Consider the following 17747-nt stretch of genomic DNA (forward strand, 5'->3'; position numbering starts at 1 on the left):
AAGTTGCTGCTTGTGTGGAGGAAGTGGATTGCTGAGCTGTGAGTTAATGCTTTTGTCTTTGATGTGGGCATCAGTCATCAAATGATACCTGATACATATCCTAAGACTTCAAAAATGCTTTATTGACTACAGTTGTGGGCTTGGTCACAGGGGAGCTTGTTCTATTCTTTGCCCCCCACAAAGCCAAACACTGTTAAAACTCCAAAATCATGACTGGATAGATACATTCATGGAGAAAGAATTTTAACTTGAGAGAATAATGGCACAGGTCTAGAGCCATGGCTAAAACAAAGCTTATATAAAACTGACAATTACGTAGTGCTTTCCAGCATACAGAGCAGCATTGCATAAACAGTTTCATTTGATCTTCACAATATCCGTGTAAAGTAGGCACGATCCTCATTTAACAAACAAGGAAATTAAATTGAATGAAGGCCGAAGTGGCAAGTTTAGGACTTCAGGCTTTCTGGCTCCTTGTTCTGTGTTTGACTCAGAATTATTTACTAAAACCTCTGGAAATGTCAAGTAACTTTCATAGGGAATGACCTGCACGCTCTGTGACCCGACTGTGAGAAGCTTTGGTAAGGGCTGGGGACATAAATGGACCTTCTCACTCTGGGACTGCCTCGTGCTTGCAAGAGCAAGTATTCCTGATTACTTTCTTGCAGAGTTTGTGAATATTAAGTCCATTCTCTCTGGCGGATAGACTGAAGCAGGCATCTAAGTTATTTTTCCATAGTGACCCATCACAGGGAGACAGAGGAGCAGGGTTATGTCTTGAGCGTTCCAGCTACATGTCCCTTGTAAAACCATCAGAACCAAATCCCATTCCCTAAAGAATAGAAAGAGAAATAGCAAACATTTAATGAGAGGACCCATGCTATTTCTTCAAAATGCTCCCAATCCACTCCCCATAATTCTTCCCAATTTTCAGTGAAAATATTTGGAGAGCCTAATGGTTCCCAAAGTTTTGGAGAACATGGACATTTTTAAAACATCTTGGGGAAGATAAAGTATGTACGCATGGGTAAACAGTAATTAGGACAACAGAGTTCAAAAGGATTTAGACTCATGACAATCTTTTCAAGGAAACTAAATATTAAGGATCTTTGTCTCTATTCATGCTGTCCCCATAGAAGCTTCTTTCTATATCCAAAGAGGGAGTTAAGAAGGGAAGGTGGTAGCTTTTCACCTTCATGTGCCACAGCCAAAAACAATCCCAGAACTTGTCTGACTGGCTCTGAGGAGGAACGCAAGTAAATAAGACCTGAATAAACAAAAGAGAAACCTGCCCATCACTTGTGGGCTGTAATGTAGGTCACCTTCCTGGGCACTTACAAATCAGTGCTTGTTCCTCAGATTAATGTGAAATGTGCTTCCAGAGAATGTCAGTTTTTATCACGTTGGCCGCAGAGAGTTGGGACAGGAGCAGAATGTCAATGGGGACCCACTGTAGTAGAAAGAAACTAAGTACCTGAGGGGACTGGGGAATTCTTAAACCTTTCTGGCAGGCGCAAGAATTGGCCTCTCTTTCATGAATGAGGGCCACTTTCATCACCTTGGGATGTTAGACTTTGGCAGCTCTGATGATGAAGCAAGGCTGCACATGCTCATGCGAAGAAATGACTTTCCCATCCTTAATCTCCTTGGTGATGGTCAAGATTTTAGCCAGTAGTCGGGGTAGGTCTCTGTAGGTGCAGCTGGGCTCAGGTATCCCATGGAGAGCTGAAGATGATGTGTAAACTGGGGCTGTGCATTCCATGGCTGTGCAGACTGAAGGCTCACATATAGTGGCACACGGGTTGCAGGAAAGCCTAGACAAAAACAGAATTGTACCTGTGATTGAGGGAAGGCAACACTGGCTCTGGAGAAAAATGGCGGTGGTTAATTTTTCAACACGTGTCACTCAAAACAATTTAAAAACATTACATAATTTCTTATAATTTAAAAACATTACAGCTTCTATAAAAGTATGCTGAAGAGTGCATATAGACATGATGCTGTTGGCATCGAGGGTAAGTGGCTGGAGGGGGATAAGGGTTTCAGCCTAAGCAGCTTCCTCCAAAGGGAGCAGGGTTGTACTGTTCAATCTCATGAAATTCAGATGTTCATCTCAGTGGGGAAAATCTGTAAGTCACCAGGAATGTTCTCATCTTTAAAGAAACCATTTTTCCCCCTAGTAATTTTTAAAAGTCTAAGAAGTTAAAAACCTATAAGGAAGTAACCAGAAGCACCAACTCCTCAAAAAACTGAGCTCAGCTCGACTAGGTTACTATGTGGATGTCCAAAGGGCACAGCCTAAGAGAGTGTATGGACCCTTTGATCCAAAGCTCCCCATCACTGGTCAGATCAAAGCACTGTTGCCCTGTTGCCAGTGGTAGTACATACATACATACATACATACATACATACATACATGTCGCGAGTGTCTTTTTCATAAAGATGTTGTTACGTTACGCACTTGCTGTCTGAGCTCTCCAGCAGGCTGCGGTAGGTGGCAATCTCACACTCCAGCTGGGACTTGACGTCCAGCAGAATCTCGTATTCTTGGTTCTGCCTCTCCAGGGCACATCGGATCTCCGCCAGCTGAGCCTCGAGGTTATCGATCAGACACTGCATCTGGGCCAGCAGGGCTGTGTAGCGGGCCTCCGTCTCCGCCAGCAGGCACTCCTGGGAGTCTCTCTGCCGCAGGAGGAAAGCAGGATTTAGAATGATGACTCCTTTAAGCCCAGATCTTTGTGATCTGTATCATTCTCAACAGTGGTTTCTTTGTGACAGATGCTAATGAATCTTCAAGCCCTCTTATCATCGTACCAACTAAACCCAAAACCAAAATTATCAACTATGCTAAAGCTTGCATCTTTCTTTCTTTCTTTCTTTCTTTCTTTCTTTCTTTCTTTCTTTCTTTCGTTCTTTCTTTTTCTTTCTTTCTTTCTTTTTTTTTGGCCTCCTTTTAAGTGCTACTTATCTTTCTCTTTCTTAATCACTTGACAATCTCCTACCACACTTTCCTACCTATGAGAAAAAAGTACTCCAACTTATTTCACACCTAGGAATTAAAAATCCATTACTATGGTACCTCAAGAGTGTTTGTACCTTAAAAAGGAAGTGAGCAGGTTTAGCCACCTCCCTCAGAAAACTATTTCATAAATTTTGATAGTTTGTAAGTCGATCATTGAATCAGTTTTTTATATATAACGTATGAGAGTTGAAACTTTGATGATTAAAGTCCTTTCCTGCTCTATCATTCTTTAAGTTTCATGGATAATGGCATTTTATATTTTAATAACCTAGTGTTTGTATGATTATCCCCATTTTTATAGATGAGGAAATTGAGCTTCAAGAGGTTAAATAAGCAGCCCCCAGACACATGACTAGCTGGTGACAAAAGCAGCTTTGGGGAAGGTCTTCCTAATACCCTTGCTCTCAGAGCTTTTCAGTATTCCCTGCTTCAGAGAGTTAGTAGGTGGTGGAATCAATTCTAACTTGGGATCCTGAGTTCTGGCTCAGACTCTTAATTCTTTCGTGACTTAATGCCTTAGGATCGTAGTGTCTCCTCCACCTATAAAATTGGTGAGATGAAACTTACATTGGATTTGGCTTGGGAAAATCACCTTAGCTCTTACCTGTCAAATTGGCTTAATAATTATCTCACCTCCCTCAGAAGACTATTTTATAAATTTTGATAGTTTGTAAAAATGCTTTGCATAAAATAACATTCTCTTCTAGTGTTGCCCAAAGTGCATTCAGGGATCACTATTGCCATTAGAATTCTTTGAAAAAGGAGTCCACAGTCAAGTAAGTTCTGGAATGCTGAGTGCCATATTTCCCCTTCTCGGAGATTCATGGTACATACCAGCTTATCAAAGGCCTGCGGGAAGGCCGCCTGTTTAACCTTTGTTTAATGCAGCATTTCCCAGGCTTACTTGACCATAGAGTCCTTTTTTTGGCCATAGACCCTTTAACAAACAGAGGGACTATTGTTCTGAGGGACGCAGTTTGGGAAACATTGCAGCACACGAGTCAGGAGCTATTGCCATATATGGCGCTAGGCTTGGTCAGTTTGTTGGGTACCATTCGGTGCTGGGCCTGCCGCTCCACCTCCAGAGCATTCATGGTTCGTCTCAGCTCGATGATCTCCTTCTGGCAGCACTGCTGCTGTTGAGAGCTGGTCTCCACCTGCTGGTTCAGCTCCTCCATCTGAAACATAGTCAAGGACCATGGATATTATGATGGAGAACATAAGTTTGTAAAAGGCCCCTGGAAGGGCAATGTCTGATCACTGGTTTTGACTTTCCTATCCTCCCCACCTGCGTGTTGAACCACTGTTCCACATCTCTGCGGTTTGTCTCCATGACAGACTCATATTGACATCTCATTTCTTGTAGAACCCGATTTAGGTCAACAGAGGGGGCAGCAGTCACTTCAATGTTGAGTCGGTCCCCAAGCTGGCTCTGTAAGGAATTGGTTTCCTATGGAAAGAAAGAGAGTGTGAAGTCACTTGGTGAACGATGACCTCCTTGCCTTCTTGTTTCAGTCTAACAGCAATAATGTAGCTTAGTCACGTCTGAACTATAGCCCACAATAAAGGAATACATGATTCATAGATGCTTTTGCGATGCTATAAAATGACTTAAGCCTATTTCAGATGTGACTATGTGTTCAAATAAGTGCAACATTAAAAGGAATTGACTGGCAAGATCAGGGGTTTAAAGAATTTAGATCATTTCCAGGGATGGATAAGGGGGTGAAGCAGCACAGAGGTGGACTTTAATGAGAAGCCATAGTCTCTATAATGCCAATATGGGTTTATGCCAATATTGACTTATACCAGTAGTGCCTGAATCTGTGTAGGGATGTCTACTAAAATAGGGGAAACCTGTGAGGACAATAAAATTGATTTATTTCCTTCTCCTAGAAAAGCTGGAGAGGAAAATGGAGGCTTCAGATATTGTATTATAGGCAACTGATGTGAAATACATTGAACCAATGGTAATAGTAATAGTTATGATCATGGCTAAAAAACAGAAGACTATCTAGAGAGGACACCCTTCGTCAAGTTGAACTCAAAGGGATCGGATGCTATTTTTAGAGGCTTAGCTGGGGCTTTCTCTAACCTTCTCATGGTCGCTTTTGAGGCAAAGGAGCTCCTCCTTCAGAGACTGGACTTGTGCCTCCAGGTCAGCTTTGCCCAGGGTCAGTGCATTCAGGATCCGCTGTAGGCCATTGGCATCTGCCTCCACTAGCTGGCGCAGGGACACCTCAGCTTCATACCTTTCAAAATGAGACATGAAGTGAAAGACATTAAATTGTAGGTGGTGTTAACCAAGCAAAGCAGAACTGACTGCCTTGTGGCACTTCCTTGTGGGCCTCTCATTTCCTGCATTTCTCATGTGGGTTTTCTTCTCTTTAGAGGTGAGATCATTAGATAAACATCACCACTGAGTTATTATTCCTAGATTAGTCTGCCAGAATGATGCTGCATTGCTTTTCTCTGAGATGAGGGCATTTATCCTCCTCTCCCTGCCCCTAGAAGTGATGCAGTGCAAGTGCAGGGTGTTGGATTAGGATTTAAGAGAATTTGCATCCAAGATTTGGCTCTGTCTTGTACTACTAGTTGTATGCCTTTGCATAAGTAACTGAACCCCATTAAATCACAGTTTTCTCACTTTAAACAGTGTAACAGCATATTTGCCCTACTTATTTTACTGAACGATTGGGAAGGCAATCAGGTGGGTTTATATGTTAGAAAATACAAGCACTGTATACATATGAGTGGTTATTAATCTTAACGCTTCACTGAATGTGAAGGTCTCTTCTGGGCTAGTGCCTTCATGGTACGGGCAGGAGGGTTGGTAGACTTATGTATAATCTTACTGAGGGAATTAGCACCAGACGCGGGGTGAATTCTGTCAGGAACGACAGTGCTGGGTGGGCTTACTTGGCTCTCAAGTCATCAGCAGCCAGTTTGGTGTTGTCAATTTGTGAGACCAGTCTGGAATTCTCAGCCTTGGTGCACAAGATCTAGAATTAAGAAGTTGTACACACAAATGAGGCAAACACCAAGATCCCTTCCTTAAAAACCAAGGGGCTGGTGTGTATTTCAGTTAACAGGGGAAGGCCAGTTAGGCTTTTCCTAGCTATGCTTAGGCAGCCTGGGCAACTTTGGAAAATCAAAGTTTCTGTTATTTCCCTAAAAATTAAGCAAAATTACTTTAATAAAAATTTGTGTAGATGTTTTATTAAAATACGAAATCTACCTTAAATTTGTGTAACATACATGAGCCACCAGAATGTAAACTCCATATGGGCAGGGACATTTTAGTTCACCAGTATGTATCCTAAGCCTAGAATAATGTCTGGTGCCTTGTTGTTATGCTCAGTAAATATTTGTTAAACTAACGAAGCAGAATAAATCCAGCACATAGATTAGCAGCATATTACTCTCAATAGGAAAGCTAGGTTTGGTGTGGGAAGAAATTAAACAATTGGGAGATGAAGAAATGAGCACAAGATAGAAAAAGTGGTGATGGTGGGAAACATGGACAAAAATTAAACTAGTTAGGAACTTATTAAAACAAAATTCATTTTCTCAGATCCCTGTTTTCTTATTTTTGTTAAAGAAATGGCAGCAATGGGTTATTAACACATTTTGGTCCTGAGTTATTTGGTTAGAATAATAGCAGAGTATATCTCTGGAAAATGAAAAACTATACTCTGAATATTGCATCAAAATGACAATTTCCTTCAAGACATTTTCTTATTCGACAAAATATTTTTCAGCATAAAAGGAAATAAAGATATTGGAGAATGTAAATTCAAAACTTGATTATACAGATTGCCAAGAATCTTACCTTCTGCTGGAGTTCCTTGATGGTAGAAAAGTAGGACAGGTAATCAGGACATATGACAGGGAGCTCTTTGTTACACTCTTCCTGGATTTTACACTCCAGTTCTGCGTTCTCTTGTTCCAGCATCCGCACCTTTTCCAGGTAGTTAGCAAGGCGGTCATTCAGGATTTGCATGTTCTCTTTCTCATGGCTGTTGATGCCTTCACCACACCAGCCACAATCGACGTTGTTTCCTAAGCAGACGGGCATAGGGCAAAAGCAAGGAGTGGGTTGGCAGCCCTGGGACTGGAAAGTTCTCAGAACATGGCCAGTTGGTTGGCATTTGTTGGTTTCAAGTTGTTGGCAGCTGGTATTGGAGGAGATGATCCTAAAATTTGTAATCCTAGAGCAGCCTTGGCATGGGGTTGAAGAAGAACTAGTTGTTGAGCAGTCCTTGGCATCCATAGTGTGTGCCCAGCTTTGGTTTATTTCAAAGTCTGTGGTTCTCCTGCATCAAAAGCTCAAGCTACTGTGACTGAGTCTAAATTCTGAGCCCTTTGTGGCTTTTTCCTCTTTGAAGTGCTTATATAGCCTTTCCTCCAGGCAGTGTCACAGCAGACAGGATGTTTTCCTGTCTGGTGCTTATGTCGAATCCCATAGGAACATCTCATTAGTCTGCTTTTTACTCGCCTGAGAAGAGTTACCTGGTCTCATAAAAATGTGCGTTTAGGCTGTTACTAAGTTATTACCCGTCGCAACTACTGCTTGTCATTGGGTTGAGAGCTTCACATCATTTCTTCAAAAGGAACTGTCGTCACAGGCCTAACAGCATCCATTATTAAGTAGGAATGAGTATATTGTGTTCATTAAGTCCTTGTTGACCTCTCCGCCTGGCATTAACCTTGACCAGGAATGAGACCATTTATTTTTCCTTTCTTCTCTAGAAAAGGGAAACCATTATTATCTAATAATTATTGGTGTGAACTTAGAAATCGGTATTTTATTTTATTCTGCCCAACCGATTTTCCTATTTTCTTTTTCTTCTTTGATCTACTCAGTTGTTTTCCCATTTTTACTGTGAGTATGGATTAAATTGTCAGTCCTAACTAAGGCTCTTTTTAAAGGCAATTGTCAGGATTCTGTCTTAGCTTTCCAGATAGGTTTTGATAGCTAACAAGAAATTTCTGAAAAAGAGGCTGGTTACCTTTTGGTTTTACCAAAGCCCACATTTGATAACATTTTTCGTGCTCAGTGTTTGCTTGTGGTATTACATTAGCTAAAAATTTCTTTTTTTGTCTGCAGCTACTGGTGTTTCTCGGTTCTTGATTTCTCCAGTTCCCAATACCGGATATAGGATACAAAAAGAAAGCCCTCACTCCTCCCCTCTCTCCCACCTCCCCTTCCCTCCCTTCCCCCCCCCCCCCAAAAAAAAAGCGCCCAGTAAACTCAGCACCATGTTGTTCCTTGGATATCAAGAGCCCTAGATGGTTTGGTCTCTTCTCCCACCTTTCAGAGTCTGCTTATATTTGTCTATATAATTTCCAGAGTTTTTAGTCATACTTAGGGAGAGGAAAGGGGAAATGTCCCTCTACTTCATCTTTCCTTTGCTTTTTATATGTGTAAGAATAATTATTCATATACTTAATGTCCAATAACAGATCAATGTACCTTATGGTATTTTATGAAGTCACTAAAATAATAGTCCACAAATGATCTTACATATTTATTAGGATTGAAAATGCTTAGATGACTTACTGAAAGAAAAAAAAAAGGTTACACAAGTAGATGCATATATAACGATGACACTATTATATGGAAAAACCTACATAAGAAAAAAAAAACTTGGAAGTTCCCAAAATACTTACAATGAATGTTAAAGTTATGGAATTATGACTGATCCCCCCCTCTCCCTTCATGTGTCAAATTGAAAAAAAGGACTCTAATACTTTTATCATTAAAAATAAAATATATTATATTTTATTTCTAAATTTCCTCTTCAGGAGTTACATATAGCTATCTTCCATGATATTTGCTGGGGTCCAACCCCAGCAGGTCCAGGGGTCCCCAAAGGTGTGGATGGAGTCGGTGAAGAGGGAAAGACTCGGAGGCAGTGTTCAGTTGATCAGCATGGTTGGGTTCTCTTGCCTGGTTCTATTGCCAGGTTCTGTAGCCAGGTTCTGTCTCTAGGTTCTTCAGCCAGGTTCTCTCGCTAGGTTCTGTGTCTAGGTTCTGTTGCCAGTTTCTGTCCAGGATCTTTTGCCATGTTCTCTCCAGCGAAGTTCTTCTGTCTCTAGGTTCTGTGTAGGTTCTGTGTCTAGGTTCTGTGTCTAGGTTCTGTGTCTAGGTTCTGTGGCCAGTTTCTGTCCAAGATCTTTTGCCATGTCCTCTCGCTAGGTTCTATCTCCAGTTTCTGTCCAGGATCTTTTGCCATGTTCAGTCTCTAGGTTCTGTCTCTAGGTTCTGTGTCTAGGTTCTGTCTAGGTCTATAGAGCTGTTGTCTTGTTACATCTGTATTTATACCAGTTGATTCCAATCCTATCAATCTCTATTCCAAAGGTTAGGGCATTTCTTATCTCCATTCCAGGGAGTAAAGATTATGTAGCTTAAGCATGATTGTTCGTAGTTAAAGTGATTGATTACCCGCCTAGCAGTTAAGGGGTTTTATTCCCTCCCTAACTTCAGGGGAAAATCCCTACCTGGGGAAACAACCTTTCTCAGAGAGGTGACCTTGGTTAAAACACATAGTGCCAAGAAGGTGAGCAAACATATTAAGAACAGTATGCCATATATGCCAGGTCCCTTGAAACAGCAAGGATGGACCGGCTCCCGGCAGATATTGACATTTTGCATGGATTAGTTAATCTGTTTGCATTTGAGGAGTTAAAAATATTTTCAGCTTGGGTTTATGGAATATCAAACTATTGGCATGGGTTTAGACCAGGGGTGGGCAAACTTTTTGACTCGAGGGCCACAATGGGTTCTTAAACTGGACCGGAGGGCCAGAACAAAAGCATGGATGGAGTGTTTGTGTGAACTAATATAAATTCAAAGTAAACATCATTACATAAAAGGGTACGGTCTTTTTTTTTTTTTTTTTTTTTTAAGTTTCATTCATTTCAAACGGGCTGGATCCGGCCCGCGGGCTGTAGTTTGCCCACGGCTGGTTTAGACAATTACCTTGGCATCAAATGGTTATTATACCAACAGTAATAAGCCACAAAGCTATAGTTACCATGCTGAAAGAATGAAATGCATTTTATTTGGACATTAGCAAGAAAGCTTTACAAACTCCTAGGATATCACAAATAAGCACGCAGGAGAGGAACCAATAAAGCAGAAATGTACCGAGGATGCTTAGAGGACAATTTTAGGATATGAAAGCCTTCTTGACTTGAGTTTCCAGTTTGGATGCCCCTGCTTGAAGCCCCATTTTCTTTTTTTTTAAAAAAACATATTTTATTTATTTATTTTTTTTACGGAGAGGAAGGGAGAGGGACAGAGAGTTAGAAACATCAATGAGAGAGAAACATCGATCAGCTGCCTCCTGCACACTCAGTACTGGGGATGTGCCCGCAACCAAGGTACATGCCTTGACCGGAATCGAACCCGGGACCCTTCAGTCCGTAGGCCGATGCTCCATCCACCGAGCCAAACCTGTCAGGGCCCCATTTCCGTTTGAGGACCCTGCTGGCTTCAGTCCCTCCATCTGCTGGGCTGGGTGCTCAGTGGTCACGCACAGCAGTTTGCGACTGCGCAGAGCACATACGCCGAGCACGGCTCTCCGGTGTTGCTTGACGCACTTGTCGTGGAACATGGGTTAGAGGGAAGCCTGTGGGAAATCCATTGGGAACTAAGCTTCACAAGGGAAATCTGGATAAAATGGCAACTCAGAAAAAAATCATGCCAGAATTGGCCCTGCAGATTATGTTCTGAAGGACACTCTCTGCAGAATAACGTTTGACCTAACCCTGTCATTCCTGGAGCCAGTATTGCCACTCCATTTCACCGCAGCAGCGGCAGTTGAACAAATATTTTCTTCACTTTGCAAATGCCATCTTATGCATGTTCCTGATTTCCCTTTAGTGGGAGACAGGAGCAAAGGGAGACAGATCCCCTCCCACCCCCCAGCACAAAGAGTTATATAATGATATTTATTCTGCTTTGTAACTTTAGGATATTTTTGAACATTTCTATAGTCATGTGACTAGCGTCAGCTGCTTTTCATCTCTCTTGTAAGAAGATCCTTTAACACATTAGGGAGGCCTGACCTCGGTCAGATTTGGGGGAACGGGGTTCTCCTACATAAGGCTCTCTGTGACTTGGGGTGATTTTGAGGATGGTTGTGTGGAACTTGCCTGCTGTCCTCGCTCTCCAGGAGACCCTGGTACGTGCTGATCTCACCCTCCAGCCGGGCCTTTGTGTCCAGCAGCACCTGGTACTCCTGGTTCTGCCGCTCCAGGTCGCAGCGGATCTCGGCCAGCTGCTCCTCCACGTTGTTGATCAGGCACTGCATCTGGGCCAACTGGGTGCTGTACTGGGCCTCCGTGTCTGCCACCGTGCATTCCAGAGATTCTGTCTGCAGAGAGGAAGATGTAACAAGGGCTGCGTATTCTCCGGGGCCAGACTGCCTGTTTTCTAGTCCCTGATCTCCCTTTTCTAGCTATGTGGCTGGGGGAAAATTACTTAGCTTCTCTGAGCCTCAGTTTTATTCTATAAAAAGTAGGCAGTGCAAAGTACCATCACAGGATGGTTGTGAGGACTAAATGGATTAATATGTGTAAAGCACCCAGGGCAGTACCTGAAAGAATTTTAAGGGCGTTGTGATAGTTATTGCTGCCACCACTAGGACCATCACAACCGGCAGTGTATTTGTGTAGCTTCAGGAGGATCAACAGCAATTGGGAGGAAACATTGAGTATGGGCTTGTGGCAGGAAGGGGTGGAAGAGTGTGGTGAAGGGAAGAGGCTCTGGGATTGAACAACTAGGATTCAACTTCCACTCTTGTTTCCTAGAAAATTGCATGACCCCTTGTTACTTATCTGAGTCTCAGTTTCCCTCATCTGTATAATGGGATTAGGAAAGGGGTTTACCACCATAAAGTTATTGTGAGGCTTCACCAAGATATCCTCTATGGGATCTAATGTGACACACACAGTGGTGTTTGACTGGAACTGGCTAATGTAATCTTGAACGCATGCTATTCTTGTTGCTTGGGTGGAACAGGGTGTAGTGAAGGGTCTGGTTGAGGTGTGGATCCTGGGAAAATTTAGGATAGTGGTTGAATGCAGAGTATGAATTCCATTCTTCGTTTTAGATACGATCTTAAGCTTGGAAAATTGGCCCTCATCAAAAGAGAGTTAAAACCCAGTGGACCGTTTGAGTGCCTTTGTCTCGTTCTGCTCCCGCCCTTTCCCCTCTCTCCGTGTCTCTGGAGGGTGCTGCAGGATCACGCTCAAGCCCAAGAGAGAAGGTCGGGGCATCCTACTGGGACAGTACAAGCTGCTGACCTTTCACTTCTGCTTCTAGCTGCTACTTGGGAAAGGCAAGGAAATATAATCCCTGCACACTGGAGATTCAGACTTTCTGCCACATGAACTGTGTGGGTCTCCTCTGCGTTATGGGAGAGGGGGTGGTATCTTAGGACCTGATTCGTCCGTGACAAAACAGAGCTAGCAGCCTTTCCCTTACACACCAGGCTTTGCTGTGCTTGGAGCTCAATTTCCAGAGCGTTGGCTGTTCGTTTCAGTTCCAGGATCTCTGTCTGGCAGCCCTGCAGCTGCTCTGCACTGGACAGCTGCTGCTGGTTCAGCTCCTCCGTCTGCAACACAGGCAGGATTAGAGAACGCAAGTCGGCGGAAGTCTGGAAGCCTGTCATTTCATCGCCCCAGGTGCTGACCTGAACAGCGAACCATTCTTCCACGTCTCTGCGGTTGTTGGCGAGCACCGTTTCATACTGACAGCGCATCTCATTCAAGACCCCGTTGAGGTCGATGTTGGGGGCACTGTCTAGCTCCACAGTGAGCCGGTCACCAAGCTGTCCACGGAGCAAGTTGATCTCCTGAAAGTGGAAATGAAGTAAAGAATGTCACAGCGTGGTGGGGAAAAAATCACTTCGGCATCCATGGCATCACGATTTCGTTTTGGAGAGGAGTGAGTGAGAGTGTGGGATTTAGATTCAGATTGCCCGTGCTGAATCTCTCCATCGCGCAGTTTCTTCATCTGCAAAATGGGTATAAAATTTTACCTGTTCCAGAGAGTTATTGTGAGATACATGAGTTAATATGTATATAAAACACTTGTAAAAGTCCTCGGTATATAGGAAGATCTCAATAAATGCTAGCTGCTATTATCATCAACAGATGTTCAAGGGGAAAATGCACTCTGTTACACCATTTAGCTTTTCACTTGTTAGCTTCATCAATATAGGACAATCATATACTTTATATTTTATGATTTTTAAAAAGTTGATAGATGCAGAATATTTTTAAAATATTGGTTCAAATATTGCATGAGTTTTTATCCCCTTTTTGAAATGGCCTTCACACACTTTGTTTATCAGCCTGGTTTTCATACCTTACGGATTAGAGTTAGGCGAGGTATAAAGCCTCTAAGGACAGCCATTTGTGGAGTTACCTTCTCCACAAAAGCAATGGCAGGTGAAGAGTTTGGTTCCTTCATCTAGCTCTGGCCAGGGGTCATTTCACAGCTACATTCAGAGACGCACAGGAATGATCAGGCCAAACAGTAACCGTGCCTTGAGTAAATTTGTTCCAGCTTTAGCAACATTTACCCAAGTTCAGCTGATAGACACACGTGGACTTGGTCAGTTTAGTTTGTCACACTTACATTCTTTCAGTGACTTTGCCACTTGCCTCACCTCTTCATGGTGTTTCTTAAGGCAAAGGAGATCCTCCTTCAGCGACTCCACCTGGGCCTCCAGATCGGCTTTGCACAGGGTCAGCTCGTCCAGGATCCCCCGTAGGCCACCAATGTCCGTCTCTACCAGCTGGCGAAGAGACAGCTCCGACTCGTACCTTTCACCAGAAACAAAGAACCAGCCAATGCCTACTTTCCTAGACACTGTGCCGAGTGCTAGGGCATACATACGAATGACAGGTGGACTCAAGGAAGCCAGGAGCTGTAATTTCTTTTACATCCCAAATAATGATAAATTTGAGCTTTGCGAACATTCTTAGCTTAAAAAATATTATATAAACATATGTGATATGTGTGTGTGTGTGTGAAAGAGAGAGACCATAAATTATATTCAAATTTAAATTAAACTTACTTTGACCTAAAGTCATTGGCCGCCAGTTTGCAGTTGTCAAGCTGTATAGTGAGTCTAGAATTCTCTGCCTTCGTGCACAAAATCTGGAAGGTAAGTTAAGTAATAAGTGGTTCTTTGAAACAAACATAAATATCTATACATTTAACAGCTATACCATGATTTACCTTTTAAAAGTCTTTGTAAGAAAGTATAACATAGCTTTTAGCCTGCTTTTCTCATTGACCTTGTCACTGCATGAAGAAAAAAGGAGTGCCAATTTGCAAACAAAACAGAGAAAAAAGGCTTAGTTTTGTAATGACCCAAGACATTTGCAATATTCCTTGGCAGCTGAACTCAGTTACACTTTTCTCCATAAGTCGTTTATATTATGACTATATCCCCATATATGATAATAAAAAATCATCAGTAAGAAAATTATTACCAGGTGAAATAATATGATTTAAAATATGACATTTCAATTCTATGTTAAAAATAATACGGGTATACAGTGTTACCTACAGAAGTAATTTTACATATAGCACAATTTTTCCTCATTCTGTAGATGATAAAGTCTAGAGGTACGTGAGTTTATTGTGGTCACTCAGTAATTAGTGGCAGCCCTGGGGTAAGCTGTGTCCCGACTTTCAATCCAGTGCCCTTTCCTCTGCATCACAGCGCCACCTGGAAGTCCCTTTACCCCGGTTTCCTTCTAGAGCCTCTTCTAGTGTAAAGAGAGAGCTGATCACAGATTGGCAAAGTGGAGCATTAGGACAAGAAGACACCAGACCTTTCGTTGGAGATCTTCAATGGTGTCGAAGTAACACTGATAATCGGGGCACACCAATGGGATGTCCCCTCCACACTGTTCTCGGATCCTGCATTCCAGCTCGGCATTCATCTCCTCCAGGCCATGCACCCTCTCCAGGTAGTTGGCGAGTCTGTCATTCAGGAACTGCATGGTCTCCTTCTCATTGCTGTTGAACACCCCGTCCTCGCACCAAGCACAGTTCCCCAGCACGCAGGGAAGGTTACAACTCCCAGCGAGGTAGCATGGCACGAAGCAAGTGGTTGGCAAGCGAGACGTGGACAGGAAGCCAGGAGTCTGGCATCTGGATGTAGCACAGGTATTGGGGAGACCAGTGGTTTCCGTGGAACAGGTTGAAGCAGTTGCACCATCTGAAACCCCGGCATGGGGCTCAGAAGAGCAGGATGTGGGGGAGCTGTCGGAAGTCATCCTAAGAAGCGAGGAACAAAGATCAGCAGCAAAACTCAAGTTGCCCGACTCCAAAAGACTCCTTCCCTCCTGGGACTTTTATATAGCCCCCAAATGGGTATTTACAGGATGCACGGGATGTTTTCTTTATCACTGCTGGTACCAGGTTTCATGCGAACATTCATTAGTGTTGTTTATTTGTTCAGAAGGAGTTTTATACCTCATAAAAGAGGCATAACTTCAGGTTACTAAATAAGGACACCATTTCCATGTGCTAGTCGGATAAAATACTTTAGAAAATCTTCATAAGAAGCATCGTCCTTTTGGCAGAATAAGGAAAGAAAGAGAATATTTGGCCAATACAGGTGATCACAAATAAGGAAAATCGTACTTCCACAGATTTTGATGCTGTGCATTGAAAATTGTTCATGTCTCCTTTTAAAGTTAAGATGACAACACATTGAAATACCATTTATATTGTTTGTGCCACCACCATAAACATGTTCTGTGTGACTATCAATATTTGCAAAACCTTTGTGCTCACATGGTAGAAGAGGGAGTCATGTACTGCTTTAAATTGTGTGTCTCTCTGTGTGTAAATGACATCTGTCTGTGTGCAAATTGAAAAATCACTTTACATGACTGATGGGCATAATTTATGCCCTCCAGGCCAGAATATAAATGAAACAGCAGACCTTTTGTTGGTTATCAAGACCTGGGCTGTGATTTTTAATGTCCTGAAACATGCCTTCTCCACATTTCCTATGCCTCTGTTTTAGATCAAGGATACTATTTTTTCCCCCTGAATTCCTAATAAGAGTGAAATATAAATTCTAAGTTTCAATCTTTTAGACTCTTGGAAATCCCCAGTGATTACACTTCAGAGTAGGGTCAATCAAGCTATGGGAGGCTTTTCTTCGGAGATATGGAAGTGTCATTCATTCATTTAAAAAATTATTGGGTGACATTGATTAATAAAGTTATATGGATTTCAAGTGTACAATTCTATGATACATCATCTGTATATTTCCTTGTGTGCCCACTACTCAAAAAATCTTCTTCCTTCACCATATATTTGACCTCCTTTACCTTTTACTACTTCTCCCAAACCATCATATTGTTGTCTGGTTTTCTTGGTTGTTTTTGGTTGTTTGTTTTTCTTATTTGTTTATTTGTTGCTTTCAATTTTTATATCACACATTTGAGTGGAATCATATGGTTCTTGATGTTTCTGGCTGACTTATTTCACTTAGTATGATATTCTCAAGATCCATCCATGTTGTCACAAATGGCAGTATTTCATCTTTTCTGATGGCTGAGTAGTATTCCACTGTATGTTTGTACCACATTTTCTCTACTCAGTCGTCTATTGAGGGACACTTTGGTTGTTTCCTCCTGGTACATAGGTAAAAGCTCAACCCCCAAGCCACGCCAGCCAGGCATGTTTAAACATTCTTGTCTGCTAATTCTGACATCTGTGTATCTAGGGACCTGTTTTTATTGACTGCTTTTTCTCTGAATCGTGGAAGACATTTTCCGGCTTTTTCACATGGCTGACAATTTTTAATTACATGCTGTACATTCTGGATGATATATTTTAGGAAGTCTTGATTATATTGCAAAGTTTTGAGTCTTATTCTGATAGGAAGTTAAGTCACTAGAAGTTCCTCTTGATCCTCTCAGGTTTGGCTTTTTTAGATTTTTCTAGGGCAGGTATACTTTTGTGTGTTCCTTACTCAAGGTTGTGATCCTTACTCCTATGGTGTATCTTTCTGGAACATTGAATGAATGCCTGAGGTACTCTGAATGGGCTGGCACATTCAGTTAGTGTTGAATGACTTCTGTATCTTCATTGAACTCTTTATCCCCCAGCAGGCACTCTTTGCTAGCCTTATGGAATTTCACCCTGTGTCCATGCAACCCAGCCCCCTGCAACTACTTGATTAAAAACTTTTGCACAGACTTCTGCATCCTTTTTCATACCTCTTCCTTTCCTTGCACCATTGTGAAAATTCCAGCTGCCTAAACTCTATTTAGATGTGCCACTTGTGCCTCAAACCGGACATGTCTGCAGCAGAACACCAATTATTTTTTAAAATTTCTCCTCTTTCTGTGCTCCCTTCTCTCCAGCTCTTTGTTCAGTTGGTGACATAACCTCACTGCCTAGTTTGCCTTTGATGCCCTCTTTTCTTCCATACCCTTTTGACCCCTAACTCCAGTCAATTTGTCTTTGACTGTGTCTCTTCCTCATCACCATGGCAGCAATCTTAATTTTTTAATTGTTCTCAATTTTATAGTAGCACAGCACTTTACTAAAGTGGTAAATCACTTGTATTTTCTTATTTTAATTCAATGCCTGGCATTCAATAAATAATGGTTAATTGTCTGAAGGAATGAGTGGGTATTCTGTATGTATATACCTAATCTGCCAGACTGT

At 42.2% G+C, this 17747-nt stretch overlaps 2 protein-coding genes across 2 annotated transcripts; both read right to left on the minus strand.

Moving 5' to 3' along the window:
• Positions 1–1567: 1567 nt before the first annotated feature.
• KRT39 (keratin 39) lies at positions 1568–7295 on the minus strand (the record flags this gene model as incomplete). Its single annotated transcript, XM_081109833.1, has 7 exons — positions 1568–1814; positions 2462–2682; positions 4075–4200; positions 4311–4472; positions 5118–5274; positions 5942–6024; positions 6855–7295. 7 exons carry the CDS (start codon positions 7293–7295, stop codon positions 1568–1570), a joined length of 1437 nt encoding a protein of 478 aa, XP_080965959.1.
• A 3264-nt stretch (positions 7296–10559) lies between these two features.
• On the minus strand, positions 10560–15331 carry KRT40 (keratin 40; the record flags this gene model as incomplete). The annotated part of the gene is made up of 6 exons (XM_081108972.1): positions 10560–10659; positions 11186–11406; positions 12523–12888; positions 13708–13864; positions 14119–14201; positions 14885–15331. The coding sequence occupies 6 exons, from the start codon at positions 15329–15331 to the stop codon at positions 10560–10562; spliced, it is 1374 nt and encodes a 457-aa protein (XP_080965098.1).
• Between the last annotated feature and the right edge of the window lie 2416 nt (positions 15332–17747).

This window comes from Myotis nattereri (genome assembly GCF_964212035.1).
Source record: "Myotis nattereri genome assembly, chromosome: 16".
Taxonomy (NCBI): domain Eukaryota; kingdom Metazoa; phylum Chordata; class Mammalia; order Chiroptera; family Vespertilionidae; genus Myotis; species Myotis nattereri.